General features: G+C 48.2%; 1 protein-coding gene across 1 annotated transcript in view; it reads left to right on the forward strand.

The window, feature by feature from the left end:
* The window catches only part of LOC133136450 (cadherin-7-like), a 58,683-nt gene that overhangs the window by 20,734 nt on the left and 13,476 nt on the right, over nt 1-24,473 (forward strand). Inside the window, exons 5-8 of the mRNA XM_061253932.1 lie at nt 1,210-1,346; nt 7,090-7,211; nt 16,981-17,098; nt 18,080-18,334. Of these exons, the coding sequence (XP_061109916.1) occupies nt 1,210-1,346; nt 7,090-7,211; nt 16,981-17,098; nt 18,080-18,334 (632 nt within the window). The remainder of the gene's footprint in view (nt 1-1,209; nt 1,347-7,089; nt 7,212-16,980; nt 17,099-18,079; nt 18,335-24,473) is intronic.

Raw genomic sequence — 24,473 nt, forward strand, 5'->3', positions numbered from 1 at the left:
CCTTCTCCTCCAAAGGAGAAAACAGACCTGGGTCAAATACATAACTGTTTGGATTCAAATACTTTTCTATGCTTTACTGAGCCTGTCTGGTGTATTTGACTCTCGAAAAGTGAAAACCCCACCTTCGGGCCCTCCTGGTTGGCTTGGTTGCGCCAGGCGAGATCAGTCGAGCACGGAAAAGCTGATGAGCAGCATGTACTGTATTTAGTCATAGAATACGGCTTACATTGAAAAACAATATCCATGAAAGGGCAGCAGGATTTGGCTTTTAAAGTAGGAAGGATGTTATCATGTATTCCCCCTGGTGTGAAAGAAATGCTGTGTGTGTGTGTGTGTGTGTGTGTGTGTGTGGGTGTGTGTGTTTGTGCATGAATGCATGGTGTGTGTCAGGCTAGCATTTGCTAGGCGTAAATGTCATCTTTGTTTAACAAGAAGGGATCATTCCATAGCAGGGATTAGCAGGGCAGTCAAAGGGAGATGGCATTTTGTTGGTTAGTATGCGTTCGTTTATGATTCAGAGAATCGGAAATTGAGGATCATAAAATGTTTGTTTTTCGGTGAAGCACATTTCTTGAACATTATGAATGCGGTGCGTCTGTGATTTGTGTTGCCGCGCGTTGCCTGTGCGCAGACTACGCCAGGTTTTGTCAGCTGTTTAAAGTGGCACTGACAGCAGGGAGCTCCAGGGCTAATTGGACAGGTGCGGGTACCTGTGAATCCAGTGACAGGGCACCTCAGTGCACTGGCGTCTCATCATGTGGACCTAATTAATCAGGAAAAAGGAAACTTCTGTAGCAGGTTTCAGAAATGTTCAAACAAAAGCTGCTGTTTATGCTATTTTTTTAAATTATTTCTATTTATAATTTTTTTCTCGTGTGAAATTTCCATACAGTGATTACAGTGATGCTCCTGTATAGGAACCTGGTGCAAATGTACCTGTGAGGTGAATTATGACACAGGGTTAAGATTACATTGCCTGATATATACTGGAAATCCATAGAATGTGGTTGTAAAGGCATATTCATGTTTGGCCAAATAGGTAATGTTATAAATAACTAACAATGGAATTTGCATACTGAATTTTAGTGATTGTTTTGTACCAGAAAGATAGTTTTCCATGGCAACACAGTGGCATCGGACATTGCCGTTAGCTGTACAGGAACAGCGGTCAGCCTTCCCCTCTCTGAAACACAGCCCCCTTGTGTCCAGGTACTCTATAGACCGCAACACAGACCTGGAGCGCTTCTTCAACATCGATGCCATGACGGGGGTCATCAGCACCGCCAAGCAGCTGGACAGAGAGGTCAACGCAGTGCACAACATCACCATCCTCGCCCTGGAGAGCCGTGAGTAATAGATTACACCCATACACACACACACACACACACACACACACACACACACACACACACAACTGCACACACAAACACACTCACCCAACCTCCCACGCACACATACACACACACACACACACACACACAACTGCACACACATGCACGCATGCACACACAAACACACTCACCCAACCTCCCACGCATACATACACACACACACACTCACCCAACCACCCACACGCACACATACACACACACAGACACACACACTTACCCAACCACCCACACACACTCACCCAACCTCCCACGCACACATACACACACACACAACTGCACACACATGCACGCATGCACACACAAACACACTCGCCCAACCTCCCACGCATACATACACACACACACAATCGCGCACATTCACGCATGCACACACACACACGCACTCACCCAACCACCCACACGCACACATACACACGCACAGACACACACACTTACCCAACCACCCACACACACTCACCCAACCTCCCACGCATACATACACACACACACACACAATCGCGCACATTCACGCATGCACACACACACACTCAGCCAACCACCCACACGCACACATACACACACACAGACACACACACTTACCCAACCACCCACTCACACACACCCACACCCGCGTGCACATACACACACACACTCACCCAACCACTCACACACACCACCCACATCCATGTGTGCACATACACACACACACACACACACACACACAGACACTGTGAGACTCTGCCCACCAACATCGTTCAGCTGTCACCGGCTGGAGCACAGCCACACAGCCCCCACCCCCTCCCACTTGAACTGTCCGTGGTGACGTCTTCATTCCGCTGCCCTGACGCCGCTGACTCCATTTCCAGAGATGGTCTGAGTCATGTGACTCGCAGACGTGCACACATTGGCTGCCGCTGAACTCGGTCTGTGACATCACGGCTCCTGTGGTCAGATTCTCCTCCTCTCCAGACTGGAGAGCGCTCTTGAGGAGGAGGGAGGAATGAAGAGTACCTGAATCCCGCGTGAAAGCTCAGGAAACAGCCGAGTGTAGTAATCAAAGGAATGACAAACTGAGGCCTTCACTCTTGGACCTAAGTGGGCTTTTTTTGTAAAATGTACGGTACATCCTGTAGCTTCAGATGAAAAAAGGTGTTATCGTTGGATGCGCATATAGAATAATCCCTGACAAAGTGTTTTGGCAGACAGAATTAGGTGTTCTGTTACATGATAAAAACATTCAGTCCCCAGCACATGAGTGGCTGTAGCATATTTTGTATTAGTTGATTTAGTAGGATTGATATTTCATATTGTACTCAGGGGAACTCACGTGTTCGTATCTTCACCCATCTCATCACGGGTGTTCTTTGGCAGGGTTGACCGGTTGTCCATTGACCAGGGGAGTGTGTTCGAGCTCGTGGGGCGATTTCGACCCTTCCCCCTCGCTCTCTAGACGTGGGTGCTCCCGGGACCGTCACCACGGCGATCTCCAAAATGAACAGGGCTGAGACAGTCCGCCCCGGGATAGTTTTTTTTCCGACTCGCCGTCGCGCTAGCACGTTCTCCTGGCGCTAGCGTGCTCCCCGGCTCTATAGATCATTGTGACGCGGCGCCCTGGCACCGTGGAATACGGCGTGGCAGAGAAGATTGAAATGTCTTCTCCTATTTATCTTTTGAGAGAGCAGAGCCCGCTAGGACACCGAAGCGGGGCGTCTGGAGCCTCCGCCAGTGAAACATCACGAACACGTCTACGCCGGGGTAATGAGACCGGAGCAGCGCAGATAGGGAAAGTGAATCGAAGAGGCCGGCGTTTGATTCGAGGTGTGGCGAAGTAAAGAAAAATCGCTTAAAAAGTTTGCCCAGCTCTTTGTAGATCTTATGTCCTTTGATGATGTCCTTGATCCGAAGCTCTCCTTAGCGCATTGCCTCCCCCGTCATGCTAATACAGACTCGCTATGATACACCTCATACAGTACTGCGGTACGCTGCAGTTGAAATCGTACTTCCCTCTAGGGTCTTTCAGCGCACTTATCCCTGGTTATGGGTATGCACTTTGTTGTACGTCGCTCTGGATAAGAGCGTCTGCCAAATGCCATTAATGTAATGTAATGTAATGTAACAAGCCATTACATTGCGTTGCGTTTTAGGGGCGGCCTGTAGCGTAGTGGTTAAGGTAAATGACTGGGACACGCAAGGTCGGTGGTTCTAATCCCGGTGTAGCCACAATAATATATAGATAAAAGTATGCCTTAATAAGTCTGCTTTAACCAAACTAAATCTCTGGTAGTTCAATTACACTTGACTTTCCATAAATAAATGGTGATCATGGTTTAAAGTAAAATGTATGATACAAAGTTCAGAAGTAGTTCATACATTGTATGTATTTATCTTGGGCAAAAAAAAGAAGAAAAAAAGATTTTTTAATTACATAAAAATATACATAATAAATAAACATGATGTACTTAAGTGTAATTTGTACTAGTTGTTGTCAGGGAAAGAAATAACATCTGTCTCAGCTGTAAGCATTTAGTGGGACATTGTGTCCACCAGACAGTCTTTCACACATTCACCGGTTTTCTCCAGTATCCGCGGCTGTCGAAGACTTCTTTGTGTTTAAAGTCGTCACTCATTTACTTCCTGCGGCGGCCTGTGAGTCATACAGCGCCGTGGCGACGACAGGTCCGCGGCATCGGGTCACGGGTTCAGAAAGGAAACCAGCGGAAAGAAAGGAACGAGGCCAGACCTGTGTCACGATGAAGGCTGCTGTAAATAACGCCTCGTGCTCTGTGGGGTCATTAAGTGACTGTGTCGCTGTCACAGAGAGAGAGAGGGAGAGATAGAGAGGGAGAGAGAGAGAGAGAGGGGGAGAGATAGAGAGAGAGAGAGAGAAGAGAGAGACAGAGAGAGGGAGAGAGAGAGAGAGAGAGGGGGAGAGATAGAAAGGGAGAGATAGAGAGAGAGAAGAGAGCGAGACAGAGAGAGAGAAAGGGAGAGACGGCAGTCATGAGCCTCTGTCTCGTAACAACCTGCTGAAGACAGAGAGAAGAGAGAGAGGGAGACAGGGAGAGAGAAGAGAGATAGAGAGGGAGAGATAGAGAGGGAGAGATAGAGAGAGAGAGAGAGAGAGAGAGAGGGGGAGAGATAGAGAGAGAGAGAAGAGAGAGAGACAGAGAGAGGGAGAGACAGGGAGAGAGAGACGGCAGTCATGAGCCTCTGTCTCGTAACAACCTGCTGAAGACAGAGAGAAGAGAGAGAGGGAGACAGGGAGAGAGAAGAGAGAGAGGGAGACAGGGAGAGAGAAGAGAGAGAGGGGGGGGAGAGAGAGAGGGGGCAATGCTCCTGAGCCTCTGTCTCTAACAACCTGCTGAAGACAGAGAAGAGAGAGAGGGTGACAGGGAGAGAGAAGAGAGAGAGGGGGGGAGAGAGGGGAGAGAGAGAGGGGCCAATGCTCCTGAGCCTCTGTCTCTAACAACCTGTTGAAGACAGAGGCAGAGAGAGAGCGAGAGGGAGAGAGAGAGGTCTAATTAACTGCTGCATGTCTCATCTTCCTCCTCCTCCTCCTCCTCCTCCTCCTCCTCTCACCCCTTCACTCTGGTAAATCAACAGCAGGTGTGTGAAATATCTGCCAGATGTGCGCAGTCTATTTCCAGCAGCGGCAGAGAGGAGAAACCCGCGCGCGTATTTGCCTTTTTTTTCATTTCGGCTGCCTGTAATCGCCAGCGTGTATTTATCTTTTCTTCTTCTTCTTCTTCCCTGCCGTCTGGACGCGTTTGTGCTTAAACTGCGAGGCCCGCGCCCCACACCGGGGGGGGGGGGGGGGGGGGGGGGGAGGGAGGGGGGGAGGGAGGCAGATTAGCGCCGCCTGTCCCACAGCTGCTAGCCCGGCTAGCGCAAAGAAACTTTCTCCCAACACCGCGGCCATGTCGCAACGCTGACAGAACGCTCGCGTAACGTTGTGAGAACGCTTCGCGTTTGCTGCGGCGCTTCCTTCGGTACCCGCACGGCCGATGGAGGGTGCTGTGGTAGCTGTTCGCCGAACAGACGGCCGCTGAAGAACAGCCTGGATCAATACACAGGCCCCGCCGAAGAGGAAATGCCGCCATATTTGTCCCCTCCGGTCAGTTAGCTAATGTTAGCTCTGCGGGGCTAGATGAGCACCAGACCTGTAACACAGTGCTTCCAGGGCAGACAAAACGACACATGAAAATCAGCTAGTCGTGAACTAGAGGTTTTTTTTTTTCCTGTGATTATATCTTCTTTCTGGAAACAGAAAATATATTTTGAAATATGGGCTGTGTATTTTGTTGTATGTTTTGCATGCATTTGACCATACACTCACTGAACACATGTACACATGTACACCTACTTATTCATGCGATTCAGCCAATCGTGTGGCAGCAGTGCAATGCATAACATCGTGCAGATACGGGTCAGGAGTACAAGAGACTAGTTTGCAGAGAGAGGTGTGAAAAACAAAACAAGATAAATCCTGTGAGTAGAGAGACTACAGCAGCAGAACTCGAAGTGGATAGGCTACAGCAACAGATGACTTAATAATTAAAAAAAACAAATCAAATAAATACCCCATAAAGTGCTTACTGAGTGTATGTTGACATATTACCTTTTTTAAAAGCTCTTCAACCACCAGTCAGAGGCACAGACTCAACCTCCTAAATGAAACATCCTTTGACAACGATGGGTTCCCCTCCACTGTGGAACACTTAAAATAATTAAAAGAAACTATACTTGGCACCAATAACATAGTATGTAATAGCGTTCTGAGAGTGTTTTGGTGCATCCATGATGGCGATAAGGATCTGCCAAATCTATAGCTGTTGTGTAATTAAGTCAGCGTATGGACAGCCTGGAAACCCCACTTGCATCTGCTTGTGAGGCTGAAAGAAGAGACAGATCTCTCACTCCTTCTCCAGATGGCCTGCTGTTGACAGCAGTCAAAACCGACGGGGGAAGCTGATGAGAGCGCATCTGATGGGCTGGCATCAATCGCGGCCGAGCAGCCATCTCCTCCATCGCCACAGCCCTCCTGAGGGGCCCCTTCCTTCAAAATAAACACGCGGAATTAAAGAAAAAAAAGTCTCGTTTACAAGCGTGCGATCAGTCTGCCCGGCCGAAACTTCAGACCCCCGCATAAATAAAACAGGAGGAGGAGCTTTTGAGTTTTTGAACGGGGGAAGAAAAAAAAACGCCCGGGTTTGTGACCCCCCCTCCCCCCGCGCTGAGGAGACTCAGGAAATGAGTTAGTTGAACACAAACATGATCAGTGCAGGCAATCGGAGGCACCGAACAAACAGAGGCCCTCAGTGTCTGTCTTAACGGCACTTTAATTCCCGGACTGCCCTTGGCGCAGCGAGAAAGACGGCTACCTCTGCAGACCCGTTCTGGTTTCAGAATAAACCATGAGAACTTTTTGTTTTAGTTTTACCGCGGTGCGCATGCCGTTGAACTCGCGGTTCCCTACATGCTTATTTTTGGAGGAACGTACTTGATGCCGGTTTTCCGTTCAAAACAGTGCAATACATCTGAAATGAGAAGTTGTGTCTTCTCATTTTTTGCAATGTCATCTCTTGGTTGGCACTCATATGCCGGAGTCATACGCACTGCGTAGAAAGCCGCACTGTGATTGACTGGTCAATCGGCTGAGGATGGCTTTGTGGAATTGAGGTTAGCTGCATGCGTCTCACCCACTTCTGTTTCGTTACAGAGGACCCGACCCAAGTCGGAAAGGGAATCGCCCTCATCACGGTGATGGACATCAACGACAACGCGCCAGTCTTTGCCATCGAGTACGAGACCTACCTGTGTGAGAGTGCGAGCCCCGGACAGGTACGGCCCGATTATTCCCGTTAGCTTACACCGCTGTAAAATGAAGGTACATCAGACAAGTGGAAAGTCCAGGGGTCAGAAAGTAAAAGTCCTGCCATGTGTTTCTCCCACTCATGAACTCATTTCACTGATTAGTTCTACCTCCTGGGTGAAGAAATGTGCTAGTTAGCAAATGCTGGGCAGGTCTTTTACTTTCTGAAACTGCTTTTTCAAACTCTGCTTTGTCTACTGTAAAGTATGAGACCTAAAATACATATCTTGATAAAAAATTTGGAACAGTGTAATTTTATGCAAATATTTTATAATGATATGTGTACAAACATACTATATGTGATATATACTCTAGGTTTTGCAATATATTTATTTTGTTGTTTATGCACATTTATGGAAAGACAACAGTGAACATGGATGCTGCCATTTCACAACACGTCCATGATTACTGCACAATACAAGGGTAGCGACCTAAATCTGTGAGTTGGCCATGAGATAAGCTTTGCTTGTGTGCTTCAGGTCATGGGGAAAGCGCATTTACTTGTATCATGTATAATCATAGCCTAAAGCTCATGACTGTCTAATATGAGCATTAAAAAATAACATCTTTACCCTGCTTGAATAGTTTTTCAGTCAAGTGAAGCTATAACCAGCCCTCTACTGTAAAGCCCTGCAACTGTAACTGTAAATAGTCTGCATTTATATAGCGCCTTTAGCCAAAGCACTGTACAATTGATGCTTCTCATTCACCCATTCATACACGCACACTCAGCAACGGCAAGTAGCTGCCATGCAAGGCACCAACCAGCTCACTGGGAGCAATTAGTTTGAAACACCCAGGGCAAGATTGAACTGGCAACCCTCCGACTGCCAGACGACTGCTCTTACCTCCTGAGCCAATGTCATCCCATCATGCATCCGTTGTCCTGTATTTAGGAATTAGGAAACTGGAATGGCATTGGGGTCTGGATGCAGGGCGTTGAGTTAAGTGGCCATGGTTACCATGGCGTCTCCATGGTGAGGACTCAGTCTCCTCATTGGCCCAAGAGTCCAGAGCAGCAATTGGCCCCTGAATGAGAAAGTGCACATTTCTCCCTAACAACATTCATCCAGTGGCAGAAGTATACAAAAGCTAACTGACTCATTTTTATAGTTTTTTTTCACTCAGTTTAAAGTTTTAATAGCATTCCTATGAAAAGAGGTGTGAAGTGTCTGACTGCAAAGGCAGAAATGCTAATGAAATACCCAGAAAATACAGCATTAAAAACGGCTTTTAGCCTGTTCCAGCCATCCATTTTATATTCCTGGTAGTGGGTGGGGGAGGATGCTATCCCAGCATGCATTAGGTGAGAGGCAGGAATACACCATGGATCTAACGCAGGGCCTACACGCCATTCACACATGCATACCAATGGAGTGTACACTCCAGTTAGCCAACTGCATGTCTACAGACTTGAAGGAAACTAGCAGGCACCCACGCGGACAGTACATTTACATTTTAGTCATTTGGCAGACGCTTTTAATCCAAAGCAATTTACAAGTGCATAGGTTCTTCCACAAGTTAAAGCATCACATCCGTAACTAGTAAAATACATATGAAGTGCTGTTCTAAACAAAAAATACAGTCATCGTAAGTGCAATTTTTAGACAAGAGGGATATCAGAAAGGGGGGAGGGGGGGGATCAGGAGGGAGGACTAAGGTACAGTTTGAAAAGGTGTGTCTTTAGTCTGCGTTGAAATAGGGGGAGGGATTCAGCTGTCCTGACAGTGGTAGGCAAGTCATTCCACCACTGAGGAACCAGAACAGAAAGGCGTGAACGTGCAGCTCGACCGCCAGGTGCTCGTAGTGAGGGAACCATAAGGTGACCAGAGCTGGCAGACCTGGCAGACCGGACATGTAGATGTAAATTTCCCACAGAAATTTGGTTGGGATGTAGTGTCAGTACCTTCTTGCTGTGAGGCGACAGTGATACTCTCTATGCCACCGAGTCCGTCTCCCTGATTGTGAAACAACAGTGCTGATGTCTGGCATTGCAATGGATGAAAGTAGACGTAATCGTGGGAATAAAGAGTAGCTCATCGATGTTTACTGCATCTGTCCGAGGCAGGTTTTTTTTTCAGGTTCTGAAATCCGTTTGTCAGTGTGTGTCTTTAAATGATGACCCACTGCCTGAACAGCTATCTGCTATAACTGAGCTGAAATACTCTCACTGAGCACCTATTTATTCATGCCATTATCTAATCAGCCAATTGTGCGGCAGCAGTGCACTGCATAAAATCACGCAGACACGGGTCAGGAGCTTCAGTTAATGTTCACATCAACCATCAGAATGGGGAAACAATGTGATCTAAGTGACTGCGGAATGATTGTTGGTGCCAGACAGGGTTGTTTGAATATCTCAGAAACTGCTGATTTCCTGGGATTTTCACGCAAACTGGCGTTTGCAGAGAAGGGTGTGAAAAGCAGCAGCAGTTCTGCGGACAGAAACGCCTTGTTAATGAGAGAGGTCAGAGGAGAAGGGCCAGACTGGTCAAAGCTGACAGGAAGGTGACAGTAACGCAAATAAACCACACATTACAACAGTGGTATGCAGAAGAGCATCTCTGAACACACAACGCATCAAACCTCTAAGTGGATAGGCTACAGCAGCAGAAGACTTAATAAGTGTGAAAAATTCAATCTGACTAATACCTAATAAAGTGCTCACTGAGCGTTTAGCTTTTGTTCAAAGTGGCGCTGAAACGGAGTAGTGCGGACGTTTCGGAGGAAAAACCACGGCACCGGTTCCTTCGCGGTGTCATCAGCAGCGGGGCGTGTCGCCTCCTTCCGACTGCGAACGTCCGCCACCGTCACCCGCCCCACGTCCCGCTCCCTCCCCCCGTCTTTATGCGCCGGGGGAAAGATTCACACCACCGGCCCGTTTGCGATAAAGACCTTAAACCGTCTAATAAATCATCTTCATTTGTCCTTGGCAAACCGTGGCACGTCGCTGCAACGAGGCTTGTGTTTACCCGGAGCTCTGCTCACCTGCCCGCACACGCGGGTGTGAAACAGGGGCGCGTGGAGGCCGCCGCCCGCTCTGCCGGCTGGCCCCGGCGCCCAGGCTCTCCGGGCCGGTCACGCCGCGCGGTCCGACCGACCGCGGTCCGACCGACCGCGGTCCCGTTGGGGATCCGCCCGCGCCGGCTGTGACCGTTCCGCTCGTGAGGTTCCCATGGCGATCCCGTTACTGCAGGACGTTCGCAACGGCCGCGCGTTGTGCGATCGTTGACACGGCTGGGTAAAAAAAAAATTACAAAATTACAAAAATGTTCTAGCAGGTTGCAGTTTTGATGGATCCTGACACCCCACCGGCCAAGGAGTGACGTCCCTGGCGCAGTCACGTTGGCCCCCACACCTCCCTCGGAGAGAGGGACTCTGCCTTCCTGACTCCGACTGGGGCCTGGTTTAATAGCATCCAGTCGCTGTCATATTCCACACTAATTAAGCCACTTACAGCACAGCCGCCTGGGTGGGAGGCGGGGCCTTTCAGGATCGTTAGCGTCGGCACCCGTTAATTAATTCTGTGTCACCGGTCTTGAAGCTCGATGATTTGCAGCAGTCCGGCCGTTGCTTGCCTGAGTGAACCTGCCGTGCGTGGATGAACCAAAGCAGTGGGAAGCTGCCTCTCCCTCGGCTCATTCAAACCCTCAAAGGCCTTTTATATTAAGGAGCCATTTAATGCAAAATTAATCCACCATGATGAAGTAACCTGTCAACAAAACCAGGAAAGGTAAAAAGGCCCTTTGCTCTAACATGATAATGAACTCTGAGAGAAAGACTTATGTGTTTGTATGTGTGCGTGTATACATGCTGTGTTTGCGCTGTGCGTGTGTGTGTCTGCGAGCTTGTGTGTGTGAGCTGTGTGTGTGTCTCTGTGTGTGTATGTGTGTGTCTGTGTGTGTGTGTCTCTGTGTGTATCTGTGTGTGTCACTGTGTGTGTGTGCTGTGTGTGTCTCTGTGTGTGTATGTGTGTGTGTGTGTGCTGTGTGTGTGTCTCTGTGTGTATGTGTGTGTCCCTGTGTGTGTGTGCTGTGCGTCTCTCTGTATGTGTGTGTGTGCTGTGTGTGTGCTGTGTGTGTATGTGTGTGTATGTGTGTGTCTCTGTGTGCGTATGTGTGTGTCCCTGTGTGTGTGTGTGAGCTGTGTGTGTGTGTGCTGTGTGTGTCTCTGTGTGTGTATGTGTGTGTGTGTGCTGTGTGTGTATGTGTGTGTATGTGTGTGTCTCTGTGTGTGTATGTGTGTGTCCCTGTGTGTGTGTGTGTGTGCTGTATGTGTCTCTGTGTGTGTATGTGTGTGTGTGTGTGTGTGTGTGTGCTGTGTGTGTCTCTGTGTGTGTATGTGTGTGTGTGTGTGTGTCTGTGTGTGTCTCTGTGTGTATCTGTGCGTGTCTCTGTGTGTGTCTGTGTGTGTGTGTGGGTTGTTCTTTTCGGGATCCAGCAGCTTGTTTCCTTCTCCGGTTCTTTTTGACTGAATCCAGGGCTATGTTGTGCTCTCAGATCTGCAGTGTGTGAGATCTGAGACAGCAGCGTGCAGAGACTGCTGGGTGACTGCTGGGTCTTCTGAATCAAACCAGCTCCTTCCTTAATTGCTCCATATGCTCATTCTGGCACAGAGGCAGAGACCAGCAAATAAAAATATGGATAAAAGCTACAAAAGGGCAATCGAGTTAGACCGGGCCATTTTGCCACTGTGCTGCAAAACCTACATAAATCTGCTGTAGGTTCAGAGATGGAGGGGCAAACAGCGTGATGCTTACTGTATTTCGCTTCTCCGTGTTCTAAATTTGAGTGCCGCATGAATGCGCTGGCTTAGAGGCTGTGGCTCCTGGCTTGATGCCCCAGTCCTAATGAGGTCAGAAGAATGGCAGTTGGTTACTTTAAGCCATCCAACTCAAGTCAAAGGGCGGATGTTGACTCTTGAGTCCTGGCAGAAGTTGATACCATCTTACTCACAATAGTGAGAACCAGTCGGAGCAGGTTTCAGTTGTACTTCGATGCTTCAGGTACGGATACGGATATTAAATATTATTGTGTGCATTGCGGACCCCTAACAGCGGATAATAAAATGTTGTTATTGTACTTGTTTCATGCAGACAAGTAGACATACAGACAAATGAAGCCAAATTCAAAGCTCTCACGCTTTTATTAAATTTAATTCCGCGGCGGTACCTTTCAGTTCATGTTTCTTAGTAGTTGAAATCAATGATGTATTGTTAGGACTTGACATAGCCAGAACACAGCAATCACCACAACTCAGATATAGCAGAAATGAAAGTGCGGCAAGAGCTAGCAGGTCTTCATCCGGCTGTCAAGCTGATTCTGGTAATCTCTCCTGCGTGTAATATATTCTCCGGTCCCTAAGTGCTGAGAAATCAGCGCACGGAAAAAAATATATCTGCACATGCGTTTGAGTGTAAATTCTCCTTCTTCTCCCCCTGAACCTGCTAATTCCCTCCGGTCCGTCTCCTCTCCCCCGCGTGCCGGCGGAAAATTGCCCCGCCATCTAATTCTAATTGAATAACGAGGTCGAATCGGCGAAAACAAACAACTTGATTGCGTCCCTGATTGGACGACTCTGAGCCGGGAGTGAGGGCGCTTAGCAACAATGCGTCTCTCCCGTCAGGGCCTCGTCCCTCTCCGCGCACGGAAAAAGAGGAGAGAGTAAGAGAAAGAGACAGGGAGAGCGGAGGGAGGGAGCGACAGACACAGAAAGGAGAGCGGCTTCGCCCTGGGACGCCACGGCGTTTGTTTCCACCGCAATTAGGCCGGGCCCGTCCCACCCCCCGGTCCAGGGACATCTGATTCGCTGGAGTGTCAAGACGCCCGTGGGTTCATCAAACAAGACACGTCTTTTGGAAAAAATAACAATAATAACAATAATAATACAAAAACACTTCACAGTGATCCCTTGGAAAATGCTATTCTGTAGCTACACATCGCGGGCCCTTTTTTTTTGTCCCTCCCGGGGTGCCGTACGTCCTGAGGCTCTGTTCAAAGGCTCTCTTTCATATTAGAGGCCAAATTGCTTTCCCGTCACAGTGGAGCCCAGTGGACACAGGTGTCTCGGGCTCCGGCTCTGAAATGGAAATTGCTCTATATATTTATGACTGTTTGAGTTTTTGCCGCGCTCTTCCCCAGCGGTTACTGGTCTCTCTGATGTCTTTGACCGAGTCGGCAGTTGAGCATTATAATTGGCATGTTACCCTGGTGAGAGCCGGCCTCAGCCAATATCAATAAAATAAGCCCATGCTACTCCTCCGCCTGGCGAATAGCCGGCCGCCCTCCTCTCTCTCCCCTCCCCTCCGCCCGGCTCTAAGCTCCCTTGATGCCGCCGCATGGGAAGATCAAATTAAAAGTTGGTTTGGAGAACCGCTGGAGCGTGGATAATCAAATGCAGAGGCCTTCAAATTGAAATAACGCCGGCTCAAATCCGAGGGCCTCCGACTTCCGACTCGCACGGCGCCAGCGTTCCTCTCCGTCTCTTTTCCGTTCTCGGACGACGGACACACTCGCGCCACGCTCATTACCCGGGAAGTGATTCCGTCCGGGTGTGCAGTGGAACGTAGTCACGGAGAACGCACGGGTGTGCGTATCCGTGCGATGGTAAAAGTGAGATTAGCAGGAAATGTACATTCTCAAGATTTGTAATCTCAAGTAATGTTGTGCACTCAATCTGCATCCTGGAATATAGCCTTCTGCTACAGAGTTGGGGTGCAGGGGTTGTTCTATTGGCAGGGTGGGGGGCGGTTACACTTTTTGTGACAGGACATTCACGCACACATACGGGGAACTACAGGTGTGTGTGAGGGCGAGTTGTGTGAGCCCCGTGCCCAGGGCGTACGGTTGGCAGCCGTACCGTACCTCAGAGTTACTTCCCAGTCGTGCGTGTCAGGAGGAAGACACGTCAGTTTCCTCTTCCAGTCAGAGCCGACCGGAAGCCTGGGCGGCTCGCCATCATAACGGCACGGTAAAACAAACAGCGAGGATTTGTTTCGAGCGTTAGAAGCGGGCTCCGTTACTGCTCCGAGTTAAAGCCGAGAGGCAGAGGGACCCCCCCCCCAAGCCCCTGGACACCCGCCTCCTTCCGCAGCCCGCGCTCTACGCCCCGCGCGTTACGTTTCCCGATGTCCTCCCCCCCGCGGCGCTGTGGGTCCGGCCTACGCCGCCACCGCTCCGCTCCGCTCCGTCTAATCCGCCGGCCGGCGACCGCGCGTCTGCTCTCTCTCCGCCCGGCCGTAAATCCAGCCCCGGCGTAGCCTCGCGCCGTCGTAGCGACGCAGGCCCCGTTAAAGCGCTGATTTGTCTGGCCCGGGAGCCTCGTTTTTCCTCCGGGCGGCCGCGCGGGCGGTGCATTTTAACGTCTCTGCGCCGTTCTCCTTTCGCACCCCCCCCCACCCCCCGCGCCTCCCGTAAAAAGACAGAATTAATCTCGGAAGAGCGGAGGAGCTAACGACACGGGAAAGCGGATCGGTGTTCCGCTAATGAACGGCTCTGAAGGGTGATCGGCGCCGCCTTAATTTATGTCCCGCGAAAAAACTCTTTTAATACCTTCCTTCAGATGAAAATATTCTGAACGGTCAGTTTTAAACGGGCGTTTTTACATCCTCTCCGCTTCACTGTGCCAATTTCACTACTTGCTTCCATTAATGCTTGTGGTATGTATCGGGCCTGGGTCAAATACGTAATTGTTTTGGATTCAAATACTTTTCTGTGCTCAATTGATCTTGCCTGGTGCAATCGAGCTAACCAATAGGAGCAGAATGCAGCGGATGCACTTTATGGGAATCCTGTATTTTCATAGGTTTCAATACACTTGACAAGCTCAATAATGCATAGAAAAATATTTGAATATTTGAATTCAGCCCTGGAATAGATGTCAGAGTCCTTTGTCTATTGGCGTGTCAACATCACAGCAGAACCCAGTGAAAATAATCAACTGAAATACCGACGATAAGTAATTGATTATCTATGATTCATAAGTGAATGATCTGGCGATTAGTTTTAAGCGTATTGTGCTTGGTGAGATGCCATAGGTCCCGCTGCAGATGGACTGAGCTCAGAGCCCCGGCCTGTTAGTCTTGAGGGAGTGCCAGGGAAACAATATTCCAATTGACGCTTTTCACTTTCTTCAGTGAAGGATTCAATCCCTAATGGAATTACTTAATGTGGAATATTTCCCAATGAGAATCTGTAAAGCAGTTTCCGGTCATCACAGTATATTACTTTAATTGTTATGTCAAACTCGGAGGTGCTGAGAAAGTGCTTTGCACATTAGAGTGTGTTATAGACTGTATTACTGACAGTTTTGTTCATGAGAACAAAAAAAAAAAAGTTCAGAAGAAGAGTACAATGAGAGGGCAGTTTTATAATCATGGCCTCGAGCCTGCTTTGAATAGTCAGGTCAGAAGTTATTTGTCTGCTCAGGGCAAGAGTGTGTGGGCAAGAGTGTGTGGGCTGATGGGACTGTTTTGAAATGAGGTGTCTGACCACTGGCCCAGCTGGACTCAACCCCCGGGTCTGGTCCACGGCCACCAAGAACTGTTCCCTCAGCCCACCCTGGGTCGGCAAGTTTCACCCCGGTTCAGAGAATCCAGACAACGTGAATGTGCGGGGGTTTGCAGTCACTGTTATTGCTATTGGTGGGTGGGGGGTGGGGTTCAGGTCTGATTTGGGGGAGCTTGAGTCTCTTATGGGGGGCTATGCTCCCCTGGCTAGCCTGTAATTTGAACCCTTCTGCTGGCTCTCTCTCTCTGTCCTTTTTCCCCTCAGCTGCACTACACTTCCTGCACCCAGGCACCCACTTAAATAATAAACCCAGGAGGTTTCCATTCCGCTATAGGCCTCTGTTGTTTGTTAATCTTCTAAATTGTGTTTTCCATTGATTTGTAAGATCCCTGTAATTTGTACGCGACTGTTAAGAGTCCAGAGATAGGAAAAAGGTTCGCCGCGCACGTTTTTACGGCGGTGACAGAGGGAAGAAATGGCCACATCAGTCACCTGAACAGAATAAATCCCCGGCCTTATTTATGTGAGCCCTACATATTGAGGAGAAATAAAGCATATCCAAAACCCTCTTTCTCTCCCTTGCCAAATAATCACTTACTGTAAGTGCTGGGTATAAACCCATCATTGCATAAATAAAGCAAATACAGAATAAGTCTGGGAAAGCCACAAGGTCATATTTCTACTGCTGGTTAAAATATATCTCCGATGAGTCTATTTACGGTCGCCTTTCCCTCCCTGCCGACTCCCAGCTCGGAGAGATTTTATGGCGGATTGAGTATGTGCAGGTCCCCGGCCGGGGAGCGGGGCTTTGCGCCGAGTGTTTCTTCCCCAGCCGATGCCTGCCGGAGATTAGGCCACCACGCAATTTCAGGGGAATATTCTTTCAGCGCCACCTGATGGTTGGGAGGATAATCATCTTTCCCGCATTTTTTAAAAATCTTTCTTGGCTATGTCTATATTGAAAGGATGGTTGTGTCAAGGGCTTTGAGGTTTAGGTGCTCAGAATAATGGGAGCTCTGGGGGTTGCTTCGATCAGATCTCCGTCCTTCATCTGCGGATGCAATATAAAAATACAAATGTGCCCAAAAAAATGTGTCAGTTTTAATTGCGTTGTATTAAATGATGATGGTTGACCACAGTGGAAAGGATGAAGCCGTCTGCGGTCGCACAGTGGTCGTGTTCGGTGTCCATCCAGCCATGGGGGCTCAGTGTGTTCCGTCTCCCGCTCCAGGTCATCCAGACCATCAGCGCGGTCGACAGGGACGAGCCACCGAGCGGACATCGCTTCTTCTTCGCCCTGACCGCCGAGGCGGCCGGCAACCTCAACTTCACGCTCAGAGATAACAAAGGTGTGGCCGCGTCTCCTTCGTTATGTATCGGGTTCTTTCATTCTTTACGTACATATTAGTTTCTGTTTCTCCATTGACTGATCTTTTCTTATTGTGCTTTTCCTATTGATTGTTGGAGTAACTGATCCATGTGTTTCTAGCTTCTCTATGGAGGGGTAGGGCTGACATGAGGGGGGGTTGGTTGGGGTAGGGCAGTGTGGTTAGCGTTGCTAACACCACTCGAGAGGTGTAGAGCAATGTTAGTGTTAGTTAGTTTGGTAGGGGTAAGGCAGTGTGGTTAGCATTGCTAACATAACATATACCACTCTATAGAGATGTATGGCAGAGGTCGAGGGGGTTGGTTGGAGTAGGGCAGTGTGGTTAGCATTGCTAACATAACAGAAACAACTCTATCGAGGCATAGGGCAGATGATAGTGCAGATGATTGTGGGTCTGAAGTCGCAGAACTCCACTAACAGTCTGTCAGCATTGATTTATTGGCGGATCATTGACAAAGTTAGTCCTCCCATTTGCCTCCCTAATCAACTGTCAAGGCTTGGAGGAGACTAACTGAATCTTAATTTAATGTCCCACGCACCTGCAGGTTTTGTTTATGTACAGTATGTACACAAACAAACGTGTATCAATAAAACAAAACGCAGCCTGTTGCACACACACAGCCTGACCCTGCACTCATCTCTGCACTGCGGAAACTGCCTTACCATGTTAACATGTCTTAACATTCACTGTCTTAACATGTGTTTTAGTCTTACAATAACGTAATGGTAAATGTGTTTTTCTCTCTCAAGTAGAAAATAGTAGCTTGATTTAAGGTTTGCTTGAAGTGAAATATTCTTCCAAATCTCTCGTATCATTGGCAATATCTAGATATTTCCTAAATATCTAGTCTTATTTAGGAAAGAAAAGGAACGGAAATAAGATTTTTATTCTGAATACTAAGACTGAAACTGAGACTGAGTGGTTTTGTGCTTTTTGCCGCAGACAACACGGCGTCCATCTTGACGAAGCGCGGGGGGTTTGGGCGGCGGGAGGAGGCCCTGTACCGGCTGCCCATCCTGATCGTGGACAGCGGCAGCCCGTCGCTGAGCAGCACCAACACGCTGTCCATCCGCGTGTGCAACTGCGACCCCGAGGGCGTGGCCCAGTCCTGCAGCCCCGCTGAGGCCTACATGCTGCCCGCCGGCCTCAGCACCGGCGCGCTCATCGCCATCCTGGCCTGCGTGCTCACTCTGCTGGGTAAGCCCCGCCCGCCCCGGCCCCGCCCGCTCCGGTCCCGCCCGCCCCGGCCCCGCCCACTCTGGCCATGCCTGCTGCGGTCCCGCCCACTATGGCCACACCCACTCTGGCCCTGCCCACTCTGGCCCTGCCCACTCTGGCCCCACCCACTCTGGCCCTGCCCACTCCAGCCACGCCCACTCTGGCCCTGCCCACTCCAGCCACGCCCACTCTGGCCCTGCCCACTCTGGCCCCACCCACTCTGGGCCCACCCACTCTGGCCCTGCCCACTCCAGCCACGCCCACTCTGGCCCTGCCCACTCTGGCCCCACCCACTCTGGCCCTGCCCACTGTAGTTCTGCCCGCTCCAGCTCCGCCCACTCTGGCCACGCCCTCTCCAGCCACGCCCGCTCCAGCTTTAGTCCAGTTTGTCAGTACTAAAAGATCAGTTTTAGTTCAGACACTTTCTATGTCTATTATATTATATAACTACACTTATACTTATAAACCGCTGATAATACAGTGTACAGAATTTATAAATACCTACAAAATCTTTATAAGAATAATCATAACATGTTGTTAAGCATTTTGAGGCCTACGTCTCAATTCATCCTCCTGCACTGAACATTATTAACAAAACCATCACGCCTTCCGCCTTCTCATGTCTCAGATCAAAATATTTCACAAAATGAAGCACAGAAAATGATGGTAACACTTTTCATGAAGCCGATGTCTATAATGCATTATAACATGCGTGTAAACTGTTATTATGTGCTCTTAACACAATATAAGTGTAGTTACAAACAGTGTGTTATAAGAATAATCAAAACACATTACAAAGCATTATATATTGACTTATTGACACCTATACCTATATTCCTAAATGCATTAAGTCTCTGCTCATCCCAGAGCTGGTTAGTCACGGTGCTGATCACCCTGCTCATAACCCCCACGTACTGTAATGGAGATGTATTCATTTCCACTACCAAATATCGATTTGTTGATGAGCACTCTCTCCTGCCCTGTTGGCACAAGTGATAAAATCCCCAAGTGTTTCTGCAGTGGTTCACTGCACGCCCGGGTTTATGGGTGCCTGATTGATTGATTGATTGATTAAGTCGTCCCTCTCAGACTATGGGGAAATGTATTGTGCGGTTTGTGTCACACGCTGGCTTGCCTTAGTGCTGTAATTACCATGCATTTTGCATTGCGGTTGGATTGCATTGCCGGTTCAAACAAGCATTTGCGCAGATAAAACTGTCCTGGGTTCAGTTGGAATGAAAGTAATATCCCATTAAGCTCCTTTGAGGGAAGGTCCTTCTGAGCCGGGAGTGTGGTTCCATTCCTGGATGACATTGTAATTATTTAATTCAGTCGGATATGGATTATTCGCCTGACATATGACCTGACATACGTTCTTTCCAAATTTACCACATTATGTCTCCCAAAGGAGAAGAAGTCTTAATGCTGCCGTCTGCCAATGTCTGTTGAGGTCCTTCGGCTCAAGATTCAGTTAGATTGGTGTGTGTGTATGTGTGTGTGTGTGTGTGTGTGTGTGTGTGTGTGCGCGTGTATGTGTGCCTGTGTATCACAACATAGTGAGAAACAGTTGCTGCAAACATTACCAAATCAATAGCCTACTAGTGCACTGACAATAAGCAAGCTCGTTATTCAGTTCAGTATCCAAATCATAAATGTGTTATTCCATTCAGTGGTTAATTTAAAATATAGATTTTCCCTATAGAATGCAAAGAGAATGCAAATATGAAAAAATTATATCATATTTATGTCTAAATTTGATGAGCTCAGTGTCAGTTGGGATGTGAATAATGAAAATTGGCCAAACAATTGGCTTTATGTTGTGGTTTGGTACAAAGCTGTGAACTATTACACGCCTTATATAGTTTTTAGTATACAAACAGAAAATCATATCATATAGTTTATGTTTTTCCTGAAAAACGTTACTCAAACATTCAGTCAATGCATACATCATTGTGTACATGTGCAAAAGCATCAGACCAAAAACCTGTCTTTAAAAATTGACAACAAAACAGAACTTGCAACAATACTTTCAATACTTTCACAAACTAAACAAGCTTTACTCTAAAGCATCGCTACCTGTTTTCTTACATTTGTTTGGCAAGCTAATAATTTATTACGTGTCACAATTAGATTTTTATTTGAGCAAAGTTGGTGTGAAGCGTGCGTGACATTATTGGTGGCGAGCTGGTTGATGAGAGTCAGGACCATTTGTAACGGAGGGTAGACTCTCCCTTGCACAGCAGTTGCATTAATAATACATGACTTGTGTTGTCTGGCCTGAGTGGGCTCTTTCCTCAGGGTTTGACAGTTGGCTCCGCTCTGTGCTGCCAGTAATGTAGCGCTCCGTCTCCCTCTCTGAGCAACGTTCCCGTTTCTGGAGATTCGGGGAAAAAGGTCGGGAACATCACTAAACATGGGGGAGAGTTTATTTATTTATTTGTTTTAATTGGTGTCTGATTTTATTTCTTATTCCTCACGTCTTGTTTAAAAAGTGCAGCTGTGTGTAAATATTGTGTTGGTCACAGCAGGAGCCTGTGACAGCTTCTCCTCTCTCTCCCCCCCTCTCTCTCTCTCTCTATCTCTCTCTCCCTCTCTATCTCTCTCTCCCTCCCTCTCTCTCTGTCTCTCTTTCTCACTCTCTCTCCCTCTCTCTCTCCCTCTTTTCCTTATCCCTCTCTCTCTCCATCCATCTCTCTCTCCCTCTCTCTGTCTCTGTCTCTCTCTCTCTCTCTCCATTCCATCTATTTTTCTCTCTCCCTCATTTCTCTCTGTCCCTCCCTCTCTCTCTCTCTTCCATTAACACGGCTCACGTAGCCGGTCCTCTCAGCAGGCTGTACTGTTCCCATTCCTAATCTCCCTGTAACGAGTCGGCGATCAATCAGCAGATTGTGCTGTGATTGCACTGCTGAAGGGAGGAAGAGGAAGGTAGCTGTCCTCCTCACCGCCACACGAGCTTTCCCAATAATTTATCTCCGCCTCCAAGACCGCTTTTAAAACAGACGAAGAAGAATCTCACCACAACTTCACTTTGACGATCAAACGTACGTTGCTCTTAAAAAAGTCTCCGTTATAAACGCGGTGACTGTAATTAGTCATTTGTGTCCTAGAAATCAGTGCAGTCGGTGCTGTGACCACTGACGTCCGCGCCTGAGAGCAGACAGACATTTCTGGGCTAGATTTGCATAAAGTGCAACAGAGCCTCTTCCACTCTACTGGCTGTGTCTTCCACTCTACTGGCAGACGGGGTTTTACTCAATTTTCCCGCAGTCTTGCAGCGTCTTGAGTTATTGCTACACTCATCCAGCACCAACCCCCCCCCCCCCCCCCCCCACCCCTCAGTTGCATCATCCTGGGACGTTTGGATTAGGCCTTCTGCAGTTATTTTAGGCCCGGTTATTAATGTCGGCTCGTACCATTCTGTCACGGCAGAGGGGGGATGTTTGGGGGGGGGGCTGGAGCAGCCTTTGGGGACAGATGGGTGCAGATCTTGAGGAATTCATTAGCGTCGTGTTGCAGTCACCAAAAGTCAGTGGCTCATTCACCCCTGACTCTGCCAGCCAGTGCGACAGGCTCTCGGCTTTGTTCAAGTGATTATTTAACTGCCATTTCCTCAGAATGAAGTGCAAACGCACAGTTCACACCACAGAAGGAGAGATGACAAAAGGGGGACTCAAAACGAAGTATTCAATGAAAATATGAATGTGTGCCGCATCAAACAACTTGTTATTTTGTCTTGCTTCAGCATAGATCCCTCAGACACACAAAACATCATACTGATAACATAGCCAAGCTGATTTCAAGTAATGATTCATAAACAACAGGTCCCAACCAGCCTCTCAGGATTCTCTCCTGAAAAATGAAAAATCAATCCACGGTACTTGACTACACATGACACCTTGATTTTCCTTTGCTGTGGTAATCATGTAATTATTATTATTTTTTTTGCAGTTGTAGTTTCCATGTGGCCATGATTGCTCTTGTAGCTTCACTCACAGTAAAATGTCCAGTGTTCACTGCTAACATAGTACGCATCCAAATCGGACCCTGCGTACTCAGTGAGACTTGATTTAATACTGAATATTTTACTGTGCAGGACCAGTACTGAGTACATTTGCAGAAAATTCTAATTGAACCATCCCAGACAAGTGTGTTACATGCTATCCAGCCACTGCATATCCTCACCCCCCTTTGTGAATAGCATAGCGGCGTGACTTACAGGTTGGTTGTCAGATAGACGTTAGCAGTAGCATCCAGCGTGGAGCTTTGTGTTGTTACATGCTATCCAGCCACTGCATATCCTCACCCCCTTGTGTGAACAGCGTAGCGGCGTGACTCTAGTTTTAGGTTGGTGATTAGTTAGACGTTAGTTACCCCCCATGTGTGGATAGCGTAGCGGCGTGACTCTAGTTTTAGGTTGGTGATTAGTTAGACGTTAGTTACCCCCCTGTGTGAATAGCGTAGTGGCATGACTCTAGTTTTAGGTTGGTGGTTAGTTAGACGTTAGTTACCCCCCTGTGTGAATAGCATAGTGGCATGACTCTAGTTTTAGGTTGGTGGTTAGTTAGACGTTAGTTACCCCCCTGTGTGAATAGCATAGTGGCATGACTCTAGTTTTAGGTTGGTGGTTAGTTAGACGTTAGTTACCCCCCTGTGTGAATAGCGTAGCGGCGTGACTCTAGTTTTAGGTTGGTGGTTAGTTAGACGTTAGTTACCCCCCTGTGTGAATAGCATAGTGGCATGACTCTAGTTTTAGGTTGGTGGTTAGTTAGACGTTAGTTAGTGAATAGCGTAGCGGCATGACTCTAGTTTTAGGTTGGTGGTTAGTTAGACGTTAGTGAATAGCGTAGCGGCATGACTCTAGTTTTAGGTTGGTGGTTAGTTAGACGTTAGTTAGTGAATAGCGTAGCGGCATGACTCTAGTTTTAGGTTGGTGGTTAGTTAGACGTTAGTTACCCCCCTGTGTGAATAGCATAGTGGCATGACTCTAGTTTTAGGTCGGTGGTTAGTTAGACGTTAGTTAGTGAATAGCGTAGCGGCGTGACTCTAGTTTTAGGTTGGTGGTTAGTTAGACGTTAGTTATCCCCCTGTGTGATTTACAGGTGGGTTATCAGACAGACGTTAGCAGTAGCGTGGCGCGTGGAGCTCCACCTCCGTGGCGCTGTTCTGCACAGCCAGGTGGGGTCAGGAAGGGGGCCCCGGCGACGCGCTCTGATGCAATCTAAAGAATTTAGGGAGCGCATCTCAGCCACTGACAGCTGCCGTGAAGGCCACTGTCACTCCGGCAGCACCCGGGCTCATCACGGCCCACACTGGAGCCGGAGGGGTGAGGTCATCCGGGGTCCCACTCACGGGGACCAATGAGGAGGAGGGGGGAGGTCAGCCTTGCAGCGGCTGACTGGAAATGCAATGTGGCATTTCGTTATAATGGCATGCATTCTTCTTCTTTTTACCCACCCCCCCCCCCCATCTGTTTTTGTGTTTTTCTCAACAACATCTGCCAGTTGGTTACCTTATACCCACACGCACACACATACAGTACGTGCATCTGTGCATGCATATAGAAATATAACAATTTTATATAGACAGAAATGTATGGCAGCTGGTGGTGTCAACCAGCGGTCAAACACGTTATTAAACAAATACAAAAAAGCGTAATATCACGACATGTAAAATGATGTTGAGTCACTGGCATATTATTAAATGTGCATGCGGTATGGCTCGGTCAGGGAGAGGGAACCAGGGCAATCTGGGGTCACACCAGCTGGTTAAGCAGTCACACCAAGGCTGTGTTGAGCAGCAAGGGTCCGTTCCACAGTAGGTGGCTTAAAACGAGACTACACAGACAGACCAATCGACCGATCGAAATCTAGCTTTTGTGTCGTTGGGTTTGTTTCGTCTTTGTTCGGTGCCCTATTTTTGCCAGGGTCCCACGAATTGTGATGATTTCTGTTTGTTTGTTTGTTTATTTATGTAAAGAAGTCACACTTTCTCCAAGGAAACGCTGGTGAAAAATAACTGCATCTCCTGTGCGACTCCCAGGGGTGTCGCCCAGTGTGTGACTATGCATAATTGGGGAGAGATATGCGAATAAACAACATCAGAGTCAAAGAAGGATAGT

Source organism: Conger conger, chromosome 9 (assembly GCF_963514075.1).
Source record: "Conger conger chromosome 9, fConCon1.1, whole genome shotgun sequence".
Lineage (NCBI taxonomy): Eukaryota > Metazoa > Chordata > Actinopteri > Anguilliformes > Congridae > Conger > Conger conger.